The sequence below is a fragment of the Gadus morhua genome, chromosome 8 (assembly GCF_902167405.1).
Source record: "Gadus morhua chromosome 8, gadMor3.0, whole genome shotgun sequence".
In the NCBI taxonomy this organism is placed as follows: Eukaryota; Metazoa; Chordata; class Actinopteri; order Gadiformes; family Gadidae; genus Gadus; species Gadus morhua.
In genome coordinates this window covers 28,844,210-28,859,855 of record NC_044055.1, presented here as the reverse complement: position 1 = coordinate 28,859,855, position 15,646 = coordinate 28,844,210, and the positions used below count along the sequence as shown (strand labels likewise).

Genomic DNA, 15,646 nt, shown 5'->3' with positions numbered 1-15,646 from the left:
ATGTTAATGGTTTGCCCTAAGTATATTATATAGTGTTCCCTGCTGTGTCCATTGTTGAATCTGTTCACACAATCACACTCACTTGTTCTTGTCACACTAATTGTTTAATAAAAAAAAAAAACTATTTAATTCAACCAAGCGTAATGAGTTGTTATTCTTTAATATATTTGATACTTTGTGTGGCTCATATCTTAAAATGATCATGGTAAAACATCTTGATTACTTTGACTTCAATACAGATGTAGGGTAAAAGTTAAGGTTAAGCCAGTATGCTAACACGAACGTGAAGCTTTCCCTCAAACTTAAAAACGTATCTAAGGCCCAATCCCGTTTCTTTGCTCACTGTCTCAACCCTAACCCTCATTGCTACCCCTCATTGCTACCCCTAACCGATCCCCTACCAAATGGGACAACCCTACCCTGTGACGTCATCATGGCCTCCCCGTGCCCCCTAGCAGATAACCAGACCCCTGGTAATGTTACAAGAGACAGACTGGCTGCCATTGTCTCGGGCAACGAGCAAGACCCATTGTAAAGATGTTTAACCTGAAATGGTATTTATATTTTGTAATTGGCATGTTTAAATAAAGTATTAAAAAAATATATATATATTAATACTATTTGTCCCTCGTAATATACCTTTATTTTGAATGTCACTTAGCTACATGTTAAAGGTGGTATTAGGGTGCACTCACACTAGGCCATCTGGCCGTGGCTGTTGGCCGTTTTCACACCTAACCGTGCTCAAATGGCCCCATTGTTCTCTGGCCTGCACTCACACTAGGCCATCTGGCCGTGGCCGTTGGCCGTCGCAGCTGTGGCCTGGCCACGGAAGGCTCTTGTACATACGTCATCACGTCGTAACACGTCATCACCAAGCGTCCGCTGCATGGACCATAATAAAGTCTGCCGCCAGTCAGAGTTTTAACAACAATGGACAACAACACAGAGAACACACCAACAGTTGAACTGCTTGACGCGATGTTTACCGTTTAATGGGAAAGAAGGCTCGTCGCCTTTATTATGTCCGTGGTCGTCGCATTGACTATACGTCATCCAGCTCAGGTTGCGTAGCCGTGCGTGTGCGCGTGTCGGCTCATTAGCATCTGTACCGTAGCGGCCCGTGCCGTAGCAGCACACCTCTCCCAAGTGGCCAAATTGGCCCGGCCTGGCCAGACTGGCCACACTCACACTGGCAGATTTGAGCATGGTTAGGCCACGGCCACGGCCAGATGGCCTAGTGTGAGTGCACCCTTAGATAATAATCGGTTATGAACAAGAACACTTTAGAATAAACACTTTATTTAAATAAGAAACACTGAACCACACATCTAAAAATACACACACACGCATCTAAAAATACACACACACGCACACCTAAAAATACACACACACTCTCTCTCTCAGCTTTTGAGAGAATGGTGGAGAATCACATCTTCTCAACCATTCCGCCAACTTTGCCTCGCTCTCCTCATGCCTCGCCTGCTCCCTGGCACTCTCCTCTTGGAAGGGGTGTCTGGGGTGGTGGAAGAGGTGCCTGGGGTGGAGGAGTATGAGGGAGAGGTGGGGGGGGGGGGGGGGCTGGTGGCAGTGGACTCAACGAAGTCCTGAAAGAAAACGAATAAGAAGGAATTAGGAATTATATGCCAGAACTGGTTGATATGGCCATATGTTATGTACAATATATAATAGCTATGTACACAATATAGTACTGCCAAAAAATACATTGATTAACCATGTAATATTACTAATATAATATATTAGTATATATAATAATACTTATAGAATATTACTAATATAATATATTAGTATATATAATATTACTTATATAATATTACTAATATAATATAATATATTAGTATAAATCTTATTTTTAACCTGGAGTCACTAGAACATGGAAGATCTGGATATCATACGACATGATATGCAGCCCGGTCTGCAGAGCCCGGTCGACGGCCGGGCTGCAGAGCCCGGTCGATGGCCGGGCTGCCGGCCGAGAACCGGGGTCGGGCGGCCCGCGAAAGTCGGCCTCGCGATCTTCCGCGAAAGTCGGCCTCGCGATCTTCCGCGAAAGTCGGCCGCGGACTTTCGCGATCTTCCGAGAGTCCACGGCCGGGCTGCAGAGTATAATTAATAAAATAATTACTGGTTAATTACAGAGAAAACACTTACATTTGGGTTTTTCCAATCCTGTCGCATCTTTTCGCCCTCCATCTTGTCTAGGATATTTCTTGATTTTCCGTTTTCTCGCAAGGTATTGTGGGAGCAAGTCACAACTGAAGCGCTTTGAGGGTGCCCATCGAAAATCTCAATTTTGAGGGGATGTTAGCCCTCCCCCTTACCCCTTAAGCTACCTTAAAACTGTATTGGGACATGGCCACTCTAAATGTAAAACTGACATTAACAAATATGCAATAATGCCATAACACTCAGACAAATACTTGTATGTGTTTTTTTCATTCATATTTACCATTCAATATCGAAATCTCTGCTGTCGTCCCATAGAATAACATTGACTGCGCGGCGTGTTTGGAACTATTGAGGCTTACATGAACCACGTGACAACCACGTGACCACCCTGTCGGCGAGATCATAGCGTGTCGCAACTCTCTCTCTCTATAGCTCTGGTCCTACCCCTTCTCCTTCAACGCTGACTCTGACTCCACCCATTCCAAGTACATGGACACGCAATCACGCACGAGCGCGAACACAGATGTGCGAGAGTGAGCCAGGCTAGCTAGGTTGGAGTTTAGGGTTGTCTTTTAGTGCTAGGTCCAAATGTGGATTAGCTAGTTAGCTAGCTCCAGTAGCTACCTCAGGATAACAACCAACAGAAGCTTGCTCTGGGTCACGAGCTTTGAGTACGTGCACGTGCACGAAGGGGTCACTCGCGGGGAGCGGGGTAGTGCAGTACGACCGTTTGATTGACGTACTTACTGTCCAATGCCACTCGGTTGTTCTTAAAATCATTGGCTGGAGTTTTTCGAGCCCTGCCCCTTCCACAGATTATTGACTTGTTTAATTTTTATGTCAGTAGGCTACTTCTAACTCAGTGGCTGTAAGTGGGTTATGATAAGGATTTCAAGTAATTTTCAAGTAAAATTACATCGTCAGAGCCAGAGCGTCAGCCTGGGCTGTTCTCAGCATACCGCAAAAAAATGAAGAGGGTTCAAGTTCCAGGCCCCAAATTCATTTGAACCACTATCTGGACATTTGTGATGGACAGAGCTGCCTTCAGTTTTCGGCCATGAACAGGCGCACCCTCCCCTCTTTGTTCAAGGTGGAGGTAACCCTGCGTTCACACCTAAAGATGCATTTGCTGCCCGAACGCGTTGTCGCCGAAGTTTTGCGGCGCAGCAAAAGTTTTGCGGCCCAGCAAAGGTTTTGCTGCGCCACAGTTTTGCAGCGCGGGAAGTTTCGCGGCACGGCAAGTTTTGCCCGCGGTGCTTCTGAATTCATTCACAACCATGGCCGACATTACGAGCATTGCATGTCTTTACCTGTTGTGGAAGAGGGAGAGACGTCGGAATGCCTGTCGTTTATGGGTTCATGAGACCATTCGGAGCCTGGAAGGCTGGTGCTGCCTGGCACCCAACTGGGTTTTGTTTGGGGTTGTTATTCTAACCCTTTAGCATACTCATAGTTTAGTTTAACTGTAAACACAACTACACTACAGAATGCTGATTTGTGGGTTTTTTCGAGTTACTAAATAAATGTAACGGTAGTGAACTCTAGGTAACTCCAAGGGAGTAACACTGATTGGCTGTTACGGCATGTCACTCAGTGGCAACGCTGTTGAACGCTGATTGGCTGTCGTCACGCGTTTGCTGCCGAAAAGTTGAAATATTTCAACTTGAGCAGCATTAGTCGCGCTGCAAAATACGTGAACGCGCCCGCCGCCCGTGCCCGGCAGCGGCCACGGGCGTGCTGCGCTGCGAATCAAATTTTGCCGCGCCGCAAATCTAATTTTGCTGCAGGTTTTCTCGGCAGCAAGTGCTCCGGCAGTAAACCTGCAACGCGTCTCTACATTCACTTTGAATGGGATCTTGCTGCGTGGCAACTTTTTGCATCTTTTGGTGTGAACTCAGGGTAGAGTTATGGCAGTGCCTGCATCAAGTGCACCTGTTGAGCATGTGTTCAGCCATGGTGGGGTGATAATGTGACCCCATCATTCACAACTCAGTGACAAAGTACTGTCAAATGAAGCTTTTTGCAAATGCAATGCATGTTGCGAGGCAGCAAGATTGCTACCAGCTTTCAGGCTTGTGTATTACTATTTCCCCTTCCTATATGTGTATGTGATATTACTTTTGAAATATTCTTATTTTTCATGTCTGATGCCATGTGTTGTAAATAATATTCTACAACATGTAGGGAGATTGAGTGATTGACTTGAACTGTTCTCGTATACAGCCAACTAGAGGTTCTATTTGATTCTGTTCATAGGTTGGCGGTAATGATCATAAAAACATTTTCAAACTATTCACATAATGGTTTTGGAATGATTTGAATAGATTGAGTTATTAATGTTGAAATAAAACTCAACTTATGAACCACTCACCGATTTTTAAATGTGGAAACTGGGTTAGATCAGATTTTTGTATGACTTGACTTGTGACTTGCTTGACCTGAGCAATGACTTCTGACTTGCATGATTCTCAGTGACTTGAGACTTGCACATGAGTGACTTACCCCCACCTCTGGATATCTATGTATAATATATTTAGATAGAGCTCCAGGACTCCCGCCGGAGCACCCAGTGTTCTTCAATATTGACAGAACACAGCAAAAAGCTGTGTGTGCCTCACCATTGCGATAGTCACTGTAAACATGAGCGCATGGTACCGTGGCCGCTCATGGCCACACCACCTTAAACCGGTCAAAAAAAAAATCCATCAAGTTTGTGGAAATCTCATTGTAGCTGCTATTCTGCACCACGGCTGCATTTCTTGAACGCCTTCAAATACTATATTAAGGGCCCACTAACAGCCTATATATATTAGCATCCCATAGAAGAGATTCACTTTTCCAGGGTCTCGGCAGTGCATTTAGGAAAGTCATTGTGTTAGATCGACAGCACCTCAACAACTGCATCGGCTCATTAATCAATTGAACAAAAATGACGGGGCAATTTTTGTTTTATTAAGGCATTCATACAACTGGGGTAACGATTTACAAAAGTATCTTCACAACGGTAAAGCCAGAAACAGCAAACAAATAATAAAAAACTGTTAAAAGCTTACATTTACATATATATTAGACATAAGCATAACATAATTTACAGACTTTATACAGCACTTGTACTTTTTAGTCCACAAGTAAATCACTAAATGGTGAAGTATATCTAATACACTCATCACTATTGAACATGGAAAGAGATGCCTGCTAGAGACTCTGTTTAAAGACCCCATAGCTATTGTAGTGCAGACCAGCTAACTATCAAGGTTAGAACCTACAAACTGTCCTTCATTAAAGACAAGCTTTTAATGTACGTGAACATTATCCAAAGTAAGATCATTAAGTTTTCCACTTTTGAATAATATAAACGTGATGCAATTGGACGATTTACATCGCCTCATTCAGGAGATCTCCCGGCTCAAATCAGGTCAGCCACATTCATAGGCATCTCCTCTATAGTAGTGTTGTAAAAGGTCTCAATGTCCCGAAGAATCCTCTTGTCCTCTTCAGTGACAAAGTTGATAGCAACTCCTTTTCTGCCAAAACGACCACCGCGCCCAATTCTAGAAGGTAAAACAAGGCTGTTATTTTTGTTGACATTAAACTAGGGCTGCATCAGAATACCCATACTTGACTAATATAGAATGGCATTTTGTAGTACGTCACAAATATAGGGCGTCCGAATGCTCAGTACGCATTGTGTAGCAGGCAAAAAGTTCCCAAATTCGTACTACCGCCACAGTATAAAACGGTAGGTGACTACGCTATCCGACAATTCAGCCGTAGTCCGTTAACCGAAGAAGGCTGCGGTGAGAAAAAAATGTAATGGGTAAATTATCGCAGGTGACTTTAATTTTGCCGGCATCTGATGTGCAGCGCAGAGGGGAAATAGTTAATCTCCAAACATCCAGTGGCTTTTCGGTGGTGTTCTACGCAAAGCTGTACTACATTAACGGTCAAGTAGAAGAACTCAACAGAAATAGTATATACTTAGTATTCGGATGCACCCTAGGAGTGGTGTTGTTAGGCATCGGGGCTGCAACTTACCTATGAATATAATTCTCTCGATTAGTTGGTAGGTCATAGTTTATGACCAGGGAAACTTGCTGCACGTCGATTCCACGAGCCTTAACCAGAAAACAAATATGTAATTGCGCTACTGTACTTCTGGTTCAAACCATTTGTACCAATGCATTTCTTGACTGCTTATAAAGCAAGATTTCCAATGTAGAAAAACCTATTGTGGAGCAGACTTTATCGCCTCAAAGTGGAATTGCTCGGCCATTTTTAGGACAGTTGCACAGCAATAGACTGGGTAGGAAGTTTAAAGTATCGAGTATCAGGGCGGTCACTCACCAGCAGATCTGTGGTGATCAGGACCCTGCTGGACCCAGACCTGAACTCTCTCATGATGACGTCTCTCTCCTTCTGCTCCATGTCACCATGCTGGGAAGTTTAAAGTTAGCATTTAAAAAAATTAAAGTTCACTATCCTTACTTTTAGAAGTGTTACATTGATATTAGGGCTGGGCGATATGGACAAAATCTTATATCACAATATGAGTAATTTTATATCACGATATGGATATATATCACAATATGGTATTTTTGAAGTAAATTAAAATAATAAATGGCTTAAAATAACCATCACATTTGATCAGTTTTTTCTTTTATTTTGAACTTGAATTTCCATGCTTACAAAGGAGTAAGCAGCGAACAATCTGTCATTAACTGCAGTGTCATATATTGCAAACATCTTGTAAACATTGAACTGTTTTTTTCAATACAAATAACTTTTTTTTTCCTCTCGGTATAAACGATATGGCCAAATCTCTCCCGGTAGACCCTTTCATATCGTCCACGGTATGATATCGTCATATCGCCCAGCCCTAATTGATATTGCTATTCGATTAAAAAAAAAATGACACTAGATCTTACAAGAGCAGACACTGTGAAGTCCCTAGAATGCATCTTGTCAGTGAGCCAGTCGACTTTTCTCCTGGTGTTGAGAAAGATCACGGCCTGGGTGATGGTTAGAGTCTCGTACAGGTCACACAGCGTCTCGAGCTTCCACTCCTGGTGACAATGATAACGACCAATATGTTAGAATTACCCATGAAACTGGAATGGCTCAATGCATTAAATTAGGTCAACCAGGCAAGTATATCAGAATGGGCAAACACAAGTCATGTTTAGAAGTGAATCATAGATGTGTCCTAACACCACCCAAGTTAAGAAAAATAGTCTGTTGCACAGCATCTTGAGCCAAAGGATACTGGACATTAAGAAAGAGGTCCTCCCATGCCTCACTTTCGAAACTGTGCTTATGCTCTCCTTCCATGGTGTACCCATGCTTACACGGCCACAAGAGCTAGGCATCAAAGCCTCGACTGTCGCAGTTTTAGCAGGGTGCTTTAAAAAGAAGGGTGCATTCAAGTGAATGCATTAAAAGTGTGAAACTAGAGACGGGACCGTCAGTTGTCAAACTCCACCCACCTCTCGTTCAACATTTATGTAGAACTGTTTAATACCCTCCAGGGTAAGCTCTTCCTTTTTCACCAGGATGCGAATCGGCTCTCTCATGAACTTTTTTGTCACTTCCAACACATCGGCTGGCATGGTAGCAGAAAGAAGAACCACCTGTTAAGGTAGGGCTGTTAGAGCTGGACTTGAGGTTAAACCCCATCAAGTGGCATGTAAAGAACATTACATTCGATGTGGCAGTAGGCATTGAGACCGGTCAAGGAACAGCAAGAGGTTTGACTAAAGCCCATTTGCTGCACTCTACAATACTCTTCTGTGATAAGGTAGGGCAGACAATATTAGCATTTGATGAAATGCTGTTAAAAATAATGCTACAAGGATGGATATCCGGAGGTCTGTATTAAGCCCATCCAAGCGTGACTGGCTTACAAATTTGTCTACCTGCATGCACGCTAGTCATGGTTTGCTGAGTAGGTTTGTAGGGAGGGGGAGTTATTCGGTTGATACCTTTAAAATAAAAATAAAGAGTACGTTGGGTGGTTTCTCCAAATTGTCTACCCTACAATATCACATTTTGCAAAAATTGGATCATACAATTTTGGCAAAGTTATTGATACAGAAGAGTGGTTGTGCAAGTTGCCTTATTAGTCACTTACTTGGATGTTTGTACTCAGTTTCTGAAAGATCTCATAGATCTGATCCTTGAAACCTCGACTAAGCATCTCATCGGCTTCGTCCAACACAAACATCTTGATCCATTTAGGCGCTAAGCAAATTCATAAGTCTATTATTAGACATTCAATACCTGAGGAAACAATGATAAGTAGAAACTTGTGACAACGTACTTACAAAGGTATCTCCTATTCAGCATGTCAAAGACACGCCCTGGGGTTCCCACCACCATGTGGGGGGCCTCTGCCTGGAGCTTCTGCATTTCATTGCGGACATTGGTGCCTCCAATGCAGGCATGGCAGGTAGCTCCCATGTAGTCCCCCAACGCTATTATAACCTTCTGGATCTAATACATAAAACAGACAAAATGATGCGTTTCAGTAAGCATACAATACAAAAGTAGAAGATGGCATGATTGAATGAGTGATCAGCAAAAAGTTTGTCCCCATTATTGGGTAAGTCCCGAAAGATGAAAAATCATATCACTCATCTCTCACAGCAGGGAAGATTTTTTTACATTCCAAACAGCAGAGCCACATCGCCTTTCAGACCAATGCAGTCACGGACAGGGACTACACCAATCCTAAGAGGGGTCCATCTATTTGTTTTGGATTTTGAGAATGAGTGCTGGAAAAAATACCTTTGTCTTTTGAGCCACTGTCCCGATTATGCCAGCCTTGGTCTGAGAAACGGTTAAGTTAACCCTGACTTCAGGACCAGCATACCTGCTGAGCCAGTTCTCTGGTAGGGGCCAACACCAGAGCTTGGGTCTCCTTCTGCTCTATGTCCAATTGTTGCAAGATAGAGATGGCAAAAGTGGCTGTCTTACCAGTGCCTGACTGGGCTTGGGCAATGACATCGTAACCTAATTGGGAAGGGAACACACTGAAGTCAACCATCAGCCAGGTTATTTCAGACACTAAAGCGAGTAGCGACCAGTTGACCAACCACTCCTGCTTTAAAGCAGTTCAATGTTGTCAGTAGGCTTGGGCGGTATTTTTTGGATACCTTCCACCGGGCTATACTGTATGTGCAAACAAACTAGAAAGCAATATCCAACTTAGTCAAGTGTCTTGGTTTAAGTACAAATCCGGTGTAAAATGGATCTGGGATATGTTTAGTATGATAACGAGTTGGGATGTTCGTTTGAGAGCAAAAAGGCACATGTATACGCATTCTTAAGTTGGCTGTTTTTAGCCGATTCTACCAAAACACTATAGCCTTGGAACGATGGGGGCATGCGTTTGCCTCGTTTTATATTTTAAGACCCTTATTATACTACCAAAGTAGTGACGGGCTACTTCTAGCCTTTTAAGTGGTTTAAATATCGATTTCGTTCTTACCATAACACATGCCCCCATCGTCCCAAGTTTAAAGCATTTTGGTAGAATCTGCTAAAAACAGCCAACTTAAGAATGCGTATACATGCGCCTTTTTGCTCCCAAACGAACATCCCAACTCGTTACCATATGAAAAATATCCTAGATCCATTTTACACCGGATTCGTCCTTTGAGGCCCATCAAATAATTGATAGATGTGACAGAATTGTCCCCGTCATCCATTGAGTTGGTCCAAACCCAAACGATAAATTTATAATATCCGAAGTAGCCACATGGAGAGTGACCTGCATTATATACAGTATGCATTTATTCCTACCGCCTGCGAGTCTAAATACCCTGATGTAACACAATACCGCCCAAGCTTAGTTTAAAACTGAGATTTTAGCAAACACAAGCAATATGGTTTGCCTGAATGATTTTGAGTGATCAGTAGTATAAAAAGTTGTCACCAGTTCAAAGTAAGTCCCGAAAGATGGTAAACATCATTTCACTCAAAAGCACTAGGTTGACCAATCAAGAATGTTACTTGATAAAAATACCTTTGATGCAAGGGATAATTGCCCTTTGCTGAATGGCAGATGGCTTTTCAAAGCCATAGGCATAGATACCCCTCAGCAGGGCCTCCTTCAGGTTCATGTCATCAAAGTTGTCTGTAATTTCAGTCCAGTTGCTCTGAATGAAGAAGTAGAAAACTACTAAGCAACAATTAAAAAGTTGTCCGAATTTGTGAATACGAGACCTGCACTTAATTTACACAAAACTAAACGAGACAACCGCTCATATACACAGCATTTGGGAGAACCTAGTTGAAACAAAAATATTTGACTGCTTATAAAGTGACCGATTTCCAATGTAGAGAAACCTATATTCGAGCACAGACCTTTATCTGGCCCAAAAAGGCATTACTTAGCCAGTCAACTTTTGCAAAAGAGTTTTGGGGATTTACTTTTTTTTTTTTTATCTAGGGGAAACCTAAAAAGGAACACGTGCATATTTTCGATTGGCAAATTCTACATTTATAAATTACCTCGATGATGCCATCTGGCTCCATCCCATCTGGTCCCCCATGGTCTCCATCTCTGGAGAGAAAACCAAGTAGTTAGAAGACATCCGAGCTTCATAAATCAGCATACAGTTAGTAAGGATGACGTATTCAGTATACCAGATATCCAACTAGTACTATAATTCTCAATTCCGCATTAAATGTCTAAAAAAAATGAAACGTATTTAAATTATGGGCATGAGACGGTGTTTTAAATTAGGAAATATTACCATGTTTGAAACAGCCCGTCTTCATTCGCCGGATATTACAGAAGACAATTGTCAGATATCGAGAAATAATCGTTCAATAATGAAACACGTGCACTAATGTTTATAAATCGAATATCCGCTCATAAAAGGTAACGGGTCGGTTTAACGATTACAGCCTTCCGCTCAGCGCTGCATGGAGAACCAGGCCCTCGGGTTATCTTCAGGGTACATGGTTCTAATTAAACGTTATAGTTTGGTCGTTTTTGCCAAAATACATTTTTAAACTACGGGCCCACAGCGATACACATTTTGTATTCGACTTCACAAATAGTATTAAAACAGTGACAGCTTTGTACGAGAGTACGTCGAACAACATGCTAGCAATGAGCTCGGTGAGGCCTGGCTGGACATGCTTAAAGTCACGTTTCTTGAGGTCGAGCTAAGTAAATGCATAACTTGTTGAATATAGCCCGAAATTTAACAAATAGGGATTTTAATGACCAATTTAGTAAACGGGCAGTGTCATTTACCTGTTGAAATCAGAAGACTCACTCGACATGGTCTGCTATCAACCTCGGCATGCGGCTGGAAAGATCGCTTATGACGACTGCAGCTGAATTTATAAGGCGGGACTATATTCGTTGATGAATGTAAAATCCAATTATATGTATACTTCAACAATATAACACTCACTAAATAATTAAACTCAAAATGTCATGTTATATAAACCATTTAGAAATCGTGAGCAGTGACTAATTATAATGTAACAAATACCTTTATCTATATTGGCGCGGAAGGATATTGCAGTATTCAGAAGTTCTTGTGCCAGAGACTGAGGTTAAAATGAGTTCCAGCTAGGTTGAGATTCCCATTTCTTGTGTTTGATTAACTCAAGTAGGTCACACATGCTATCGCTTATTGGAAATTATTATTGAAATAGGCTATTTACCAAATCATATTCAACCAATAGTTATGTGTTGGTATATTCATTTAATGATGTATTTAAGTGGTCTGAGGAAATCTCTATCTTATTGGCCTATATTGCAACATTATTAATTTTTAAGAAAATTAATTTCTTAACTACAGTACTGGTCTAAGTTTTTTTTATTATATCTATTGATAATCAAACGTCAAACAAATAAGTAATTGAAACTTCGATTTATTTTTCTTAAACTACTTCCTGTTATCTATCAAAATAAATGTTGGCTTAGATGTTTTATCTACTCTGTGCAGAACTTCAGTAAGAAAGAGCATAACATGTGTGCAATGTAAATTATTGCAACATCTGATCCACTTTTGTCTATTGTTTATTTAACTTTTAATCTGAAGAGAACATATTGCAACCGGAAATATGTATTGTACCTAGTAACTTAGCACAGGCTAGCCAGCTGGATGGAAAAAAGGGAGTCGGGCAATTTCAAACATGGTAAACGCTACCTCAATCAATTGGTTTTTAGCAGTTCCAACGATAAATAGTGAAACACTGTGTTGCTCTAACATATGAATGATTAATCCGAGACAGAAGAGGCACCAAGGAACACGAAATCCCGGTAGTTTTAGCCATCGGTGGTTAACTAGCTAAAGATACAACATGGGGAACACAAGCTAGCCAGTTTAGCTTATTTTGTTATTAATTGTTTACAGCAACTTGTGCTGTAAACAATATGGTCTGGATGTCTTCGTTTAATTTGCAATTATAACGAGTGTTGTATTTTGCCCTAAACCGAAAGTTAATCAAATATCAATGAGGTAGCAAACCCGGCTAGTTGTTCAATGTTTTGAAGAAACAATCTGTGGATCTAAATTTTCCGCAAACTATTGATAGTCTCACATATTGACAACACTAGATACCCTATATAACTTTACTGTATAGATCCATCAATAAACCAATTCAGGTATACACAGGGTTTTGGGACCTGACTCGATGTGCTAGTGTAGAGGTTTGGACCGATGTTCTTCTCGTTTTGAATCTCCTTGTTATTTTTTTCTGCAGAACAAGCTGAAGTCCTCACAGAAGGATAAAGTTCGTCAGTTCATGATCTTCACTCAGTCCAACGAGAAAATTGCGTTAGCCTGTCTATCACAAAATGAGTGGAAGTTAGATGTTGCCACTGATAACTTTTTCCAAAACCCAGAGCTCTACGTTTCAAATTTAAAGGGAGTCTTGGACAAGAGAAGGCTTGAACAGCTGTACAACCGATACCGAGGTACTGTTTTTAAAGCAGATGAACGGGCAGACAATATAATTTGCTTTTCTCCCTAAGACCTCTTCTGTCTTACCTACTCACTTTCCCTCATAGATCCTCAAGATGATAACAAGATCGGTATTGATGGAATCCAGCAGTTTTGTGACGACCTGGGCCTGGACCCGGCGAGTGTAAGCGTGCTCCTTATTGCGTGGAAGTTCCGGGCAGCCACGCAATGCGAGTTCTCAAAGCAGGAGTTCATGGATGGAATGACAGAGCAAGGGTGAGAAGAAAACTCCATATGCCAGTTCTGTTGCCAGTGTTGGGTAGCTGTCGCTGCAACGCCTAGACATGTTTAGCCTAAGACACATAGAGCTGGCAAAGATGAATACAACAGGGTAATTTTATTTTTCTTACTTTTTTCATTATTGATAATGTGTTCATATTTTGGTTTTTATTATATGACTAAAATATTAACGGTTCACTGTTCATCATAAAGTCCATGCAGCTTGAGAAATATTCCAGCTTGCATACATTGAGGTTGAGGACCCTTATCCCATGCAGAACCCTTCTGTAGGCAATACCGCACCAATGTAAATTAGTGGCTTTGGTTCTGAAGCTTGTTTTCTTTGTCTTAGGTGTGACAGTATAGAAAAGCTAAAAGCTCAGTTACCCAAATTGGAACAAGAGCTGAAAGACCAAGGAAGATTTAAGGACTTTTACCAGTTTACATTTAACTTTGCTAAGAATCCTGGCCAGAAAGGATTAGGTAAGTGTTTGTGCTTATGTGTGTATGCGTGTGTATGTGCAAATATGTATGTATTAAATTATACATGTTTTACACTTCCCTTTTGTATATATGCATGCATATTTATTATATCAACTTTTTTTTAGATCTAGAAATGGCAATCGCATACTGGAATTTAGTATTGGCTGGAAGATTCAAGTTCCTGGATCTGTGGAACAAATTTTTAGTTGTAAGTGAATTGGTATTATGTATAATATTTCAACCGTCCTTTTTTGTTGGCTAACATCAGTCCATACCTCACTTCCTGCAGGAACACCATAAAAGGTCAATTCCCAAAGACACATGGAACCTCTTGTTAGACTTCAGCACAATGATCACAGACGACATGTCGAATTACGATGAGGAAGGTGTGTACAGAGATAAATTACTCAATATCTGTGTTTTGGGGTTTGCACATTGTAGTAAAAGGCTGTGTCATACAACTGAAACTTCATAACTTGCCCCGAGGTCATATTCGGACCACATAAGCTACCTGTTTGGGTCTGTACACACAAACACCAACCCTTTTTTTTATTTATAACACCCGTCCCAATTCTATATATCTTTTTATTTTCTCAAATGTATGTTTAATCCATCCACGCGGCAACATGAGGATGGCCCTTTCAAGGTCTTCCACTTTGGAGTTCCGCACCTTAACGTTTTGGTTGGTAGTTAAACACTGGTCGACTCTTTGCTCATACAACCTTGTCTCTCGGCTCCATAACGCTGCCATAATAATTAAAGCATTCTGCTTTCTCTCACGCTATCATCATCTCCCCACTTTGCACTCATGGATGATATCATTGTGTGAACATTGATGGCTTTCAATGTACACAGAAATGGGTTTGTGATGCACCCTGTAGAGCATACGGTGAGTCGACGCTGACTGCAACACAAAGCAGCCTTTTCAGCCCGGGATTGAGTGTGAACAGATATTCAGAACCAAGGGGAAAATATATGTATCTGGCGTAGTGTGTCTATGGCATCTATTGTGGGGTTGCATTACTGTGAAAAGCCTTAGCTGTCTGCAGAGTGTAAAGCAACTGTTAATTTTTTTTTTTTGAAGGCGCATGGCCGGTACTCATCGACGACTTTGTGGAGTTTGCGAGGCCACACATTGGGACCAAAAGTACAGCGGTTTAACAGCGGCAGCCCGCGGTGGCTTCCGGAACATTAACGTTTGTACAAAACCTCACCGAACCACGGTGGGGAGTCGGGAAGAGGATTGCACTGAGCTGAGATCTACATTGCCTTTTCAACCCTCAGGACCGAGACGTTTTACAAAGAGACATTTTAAGATATACAACTTATATAAAGAAGGCGTATCTCCTCGTCTGTGGACTGGGAGGGGTTGGTTTGGGGGCTTTTATTTCAAATCTAGGTCTTTTTTTCTTTGAGCTCAAACAAACTGAAAAGAAGCGACCATCTTGGAATGATGCAGATCCAGTCCAGCAAGTCGATTGTAATGGGCCTGGCTCAAGGAGCTACTACCTTGTTACACTGGCTTTTGAATCATGATCTGAGAAGTCAGCGAGGGACTCATACTTCGAAATATTGAATCAAATTTTAATACTTTTGAGTGCATACCTGCTACAATTTCTTTAACTTTTAATAAATATTTTGGTGACAGATCAGTACAAAATAGTGATTGTATTTTTTTTGTTTTAGGCATAATGCTGTTTTCAAACACAAATGTATAAAGACAATAAATATTTCAATATTGTATCTTTCTGCTAAAATCTTTGTTT

The 15,646-nt window shown here is 41.4% G+C and overlaps 2 protein-coding genes and 3 non-coding genes across 5 annotated transcripts; 1 reads left to right on the top strand and 4 right to left on the bottom strand.

Annotated features, from left to right (window-relative positions):
* Window positions 1–5,120: 5,120 nt before the first annotated feature.
* eif4a2 (eukaryotic translation initiation factor 4A2) lies at window positions 5,121–11,566 on the bottom strand. Its single transcript, XM_030363118.1, has 11 exons — window positions 11,456–11,566; window positions 10,702–10,753; window positions 10,214–10,346; window positions 9,059–9,198; window positions 8,511–8,679; window positions 8,318–8,427; window positions 7,674–7,817; window positions 7,116–7,253; window positions 6,535–6,624; window positions 6,226–6,305; window positions 5,121–5,741 (listed from the first exon to the last, which is right to left on the bottom strand). Exons 1-11 carry the CDS (start codon window positions 11,482–11,484, stop codon window positions 5,597–5,599), a joined length of 1,230 nt encoding a protein of 409 aa, XP_030218978.1. The 5' UTR covers window positions 11,485–11,566; the 3' UTR covers window positions 5,121–5,596.
* LOC115549711 (small nucleolar RNA SNORA81) lies at window positions 7,421–7,604 on the bottom strand. Its single transcript, XR_003977823.1, has one exon. It is a non-coding gene; the product is annotated as a small nucleolar RNA SNORA81 (small nucleolar RNA).
* Window positions 8,755–8,821, bottom strand: LOC115549713 (small nucleolar RNA SNORD2). Its single transcript, XR_003977825.1, has one exon. It is a non-coding gene; the product is annotated as a small nucleolar RNA SNORD2 (small nucleolar RNA).
* LOC115549712 (small nucleolar RNA SNORD2) lies at window positions 10,095–10,167 on the bottom strand. The gene has a single exon (XR_003977824.1). It is a non-coding gene; the product is annotated as a small nucleolar RNA SNORD2 (small nucleolar RNA).
* A 518-nt stretch (window positions 11,567–12,084) lies between the features above and the next one.
* Window positions 12,085–15,623, top strand: dcun1d1 (DCN1, defective in cullin neddylation 1, domain containing 1 (S. cerevisiae)). Its single transcript, XM_030363119.1, has 7 exons — window positions 12,085–12,351; window positions 12,919–13,132; window positions 13,226–13,394; window positions 13,750–13,880; window positions 14,006–14,088; window positions 14,170–14,266; window positions 14,965–15,623. Exons 1-7 carry the CDS (start codon window positions 12,349–12,351, stop codon window positions 15,039–15,041), a joined length of 774 nt encoding a protein of 257 aa, XP_030218979.1. The 5' UTR covers window positions 12,085–12,348; the 3' UTR covers window positions 15,042–15,623.
* Window positions 15,624–15,646: the final 23 nt, after the last annotated feature.

What these genes read in the sequence shown, in the direction of transcription:
- dcun1d1 (XM_030363119.1), top strand. An exon ending in TCCTGGCCAGAAAGGATTAG is followed by an intron (nt 13,881 to 14,005) that starts GTAAGTGTTTGT and finishes ACTTTTTTTTAG; the next exon opens with ATCTAGAAATGGCAATCGCA. An exon ending in TGTGGAACAAATTTTTAGTT is followed by an intron (nt 14,089 to 14,169) that starts GTAAGTGAATTG and finishes CACTTCCTGCAG; the next exon opens with GAACACCATAAAAGGTCAAT.
- eif4a2 (XM_030363118.1), bottom strand. Translation starts at nt 11,484, where the DNA reads ATGTCGAGTGAGTCTTCTGATTTCAACAG. An exon ending in ACATAAATGTTGAACGAGAG is followed by an intron (nt 7,254 to 7,673) that starts GTGGGTGGAGTT and finishes CATTGTCACCAG; the next exon opens with GAGTGGAAGCTCGAGACGCT. An exon ending in TGATCACCACAGATCTGCTG is followed by an intron (nt 6,306 to 6,534) that starts GTGAGTGACCGC and finishes TTTCTGGTTAAG; the next exon opens with GCTCGTGGAATCGACGTGCA.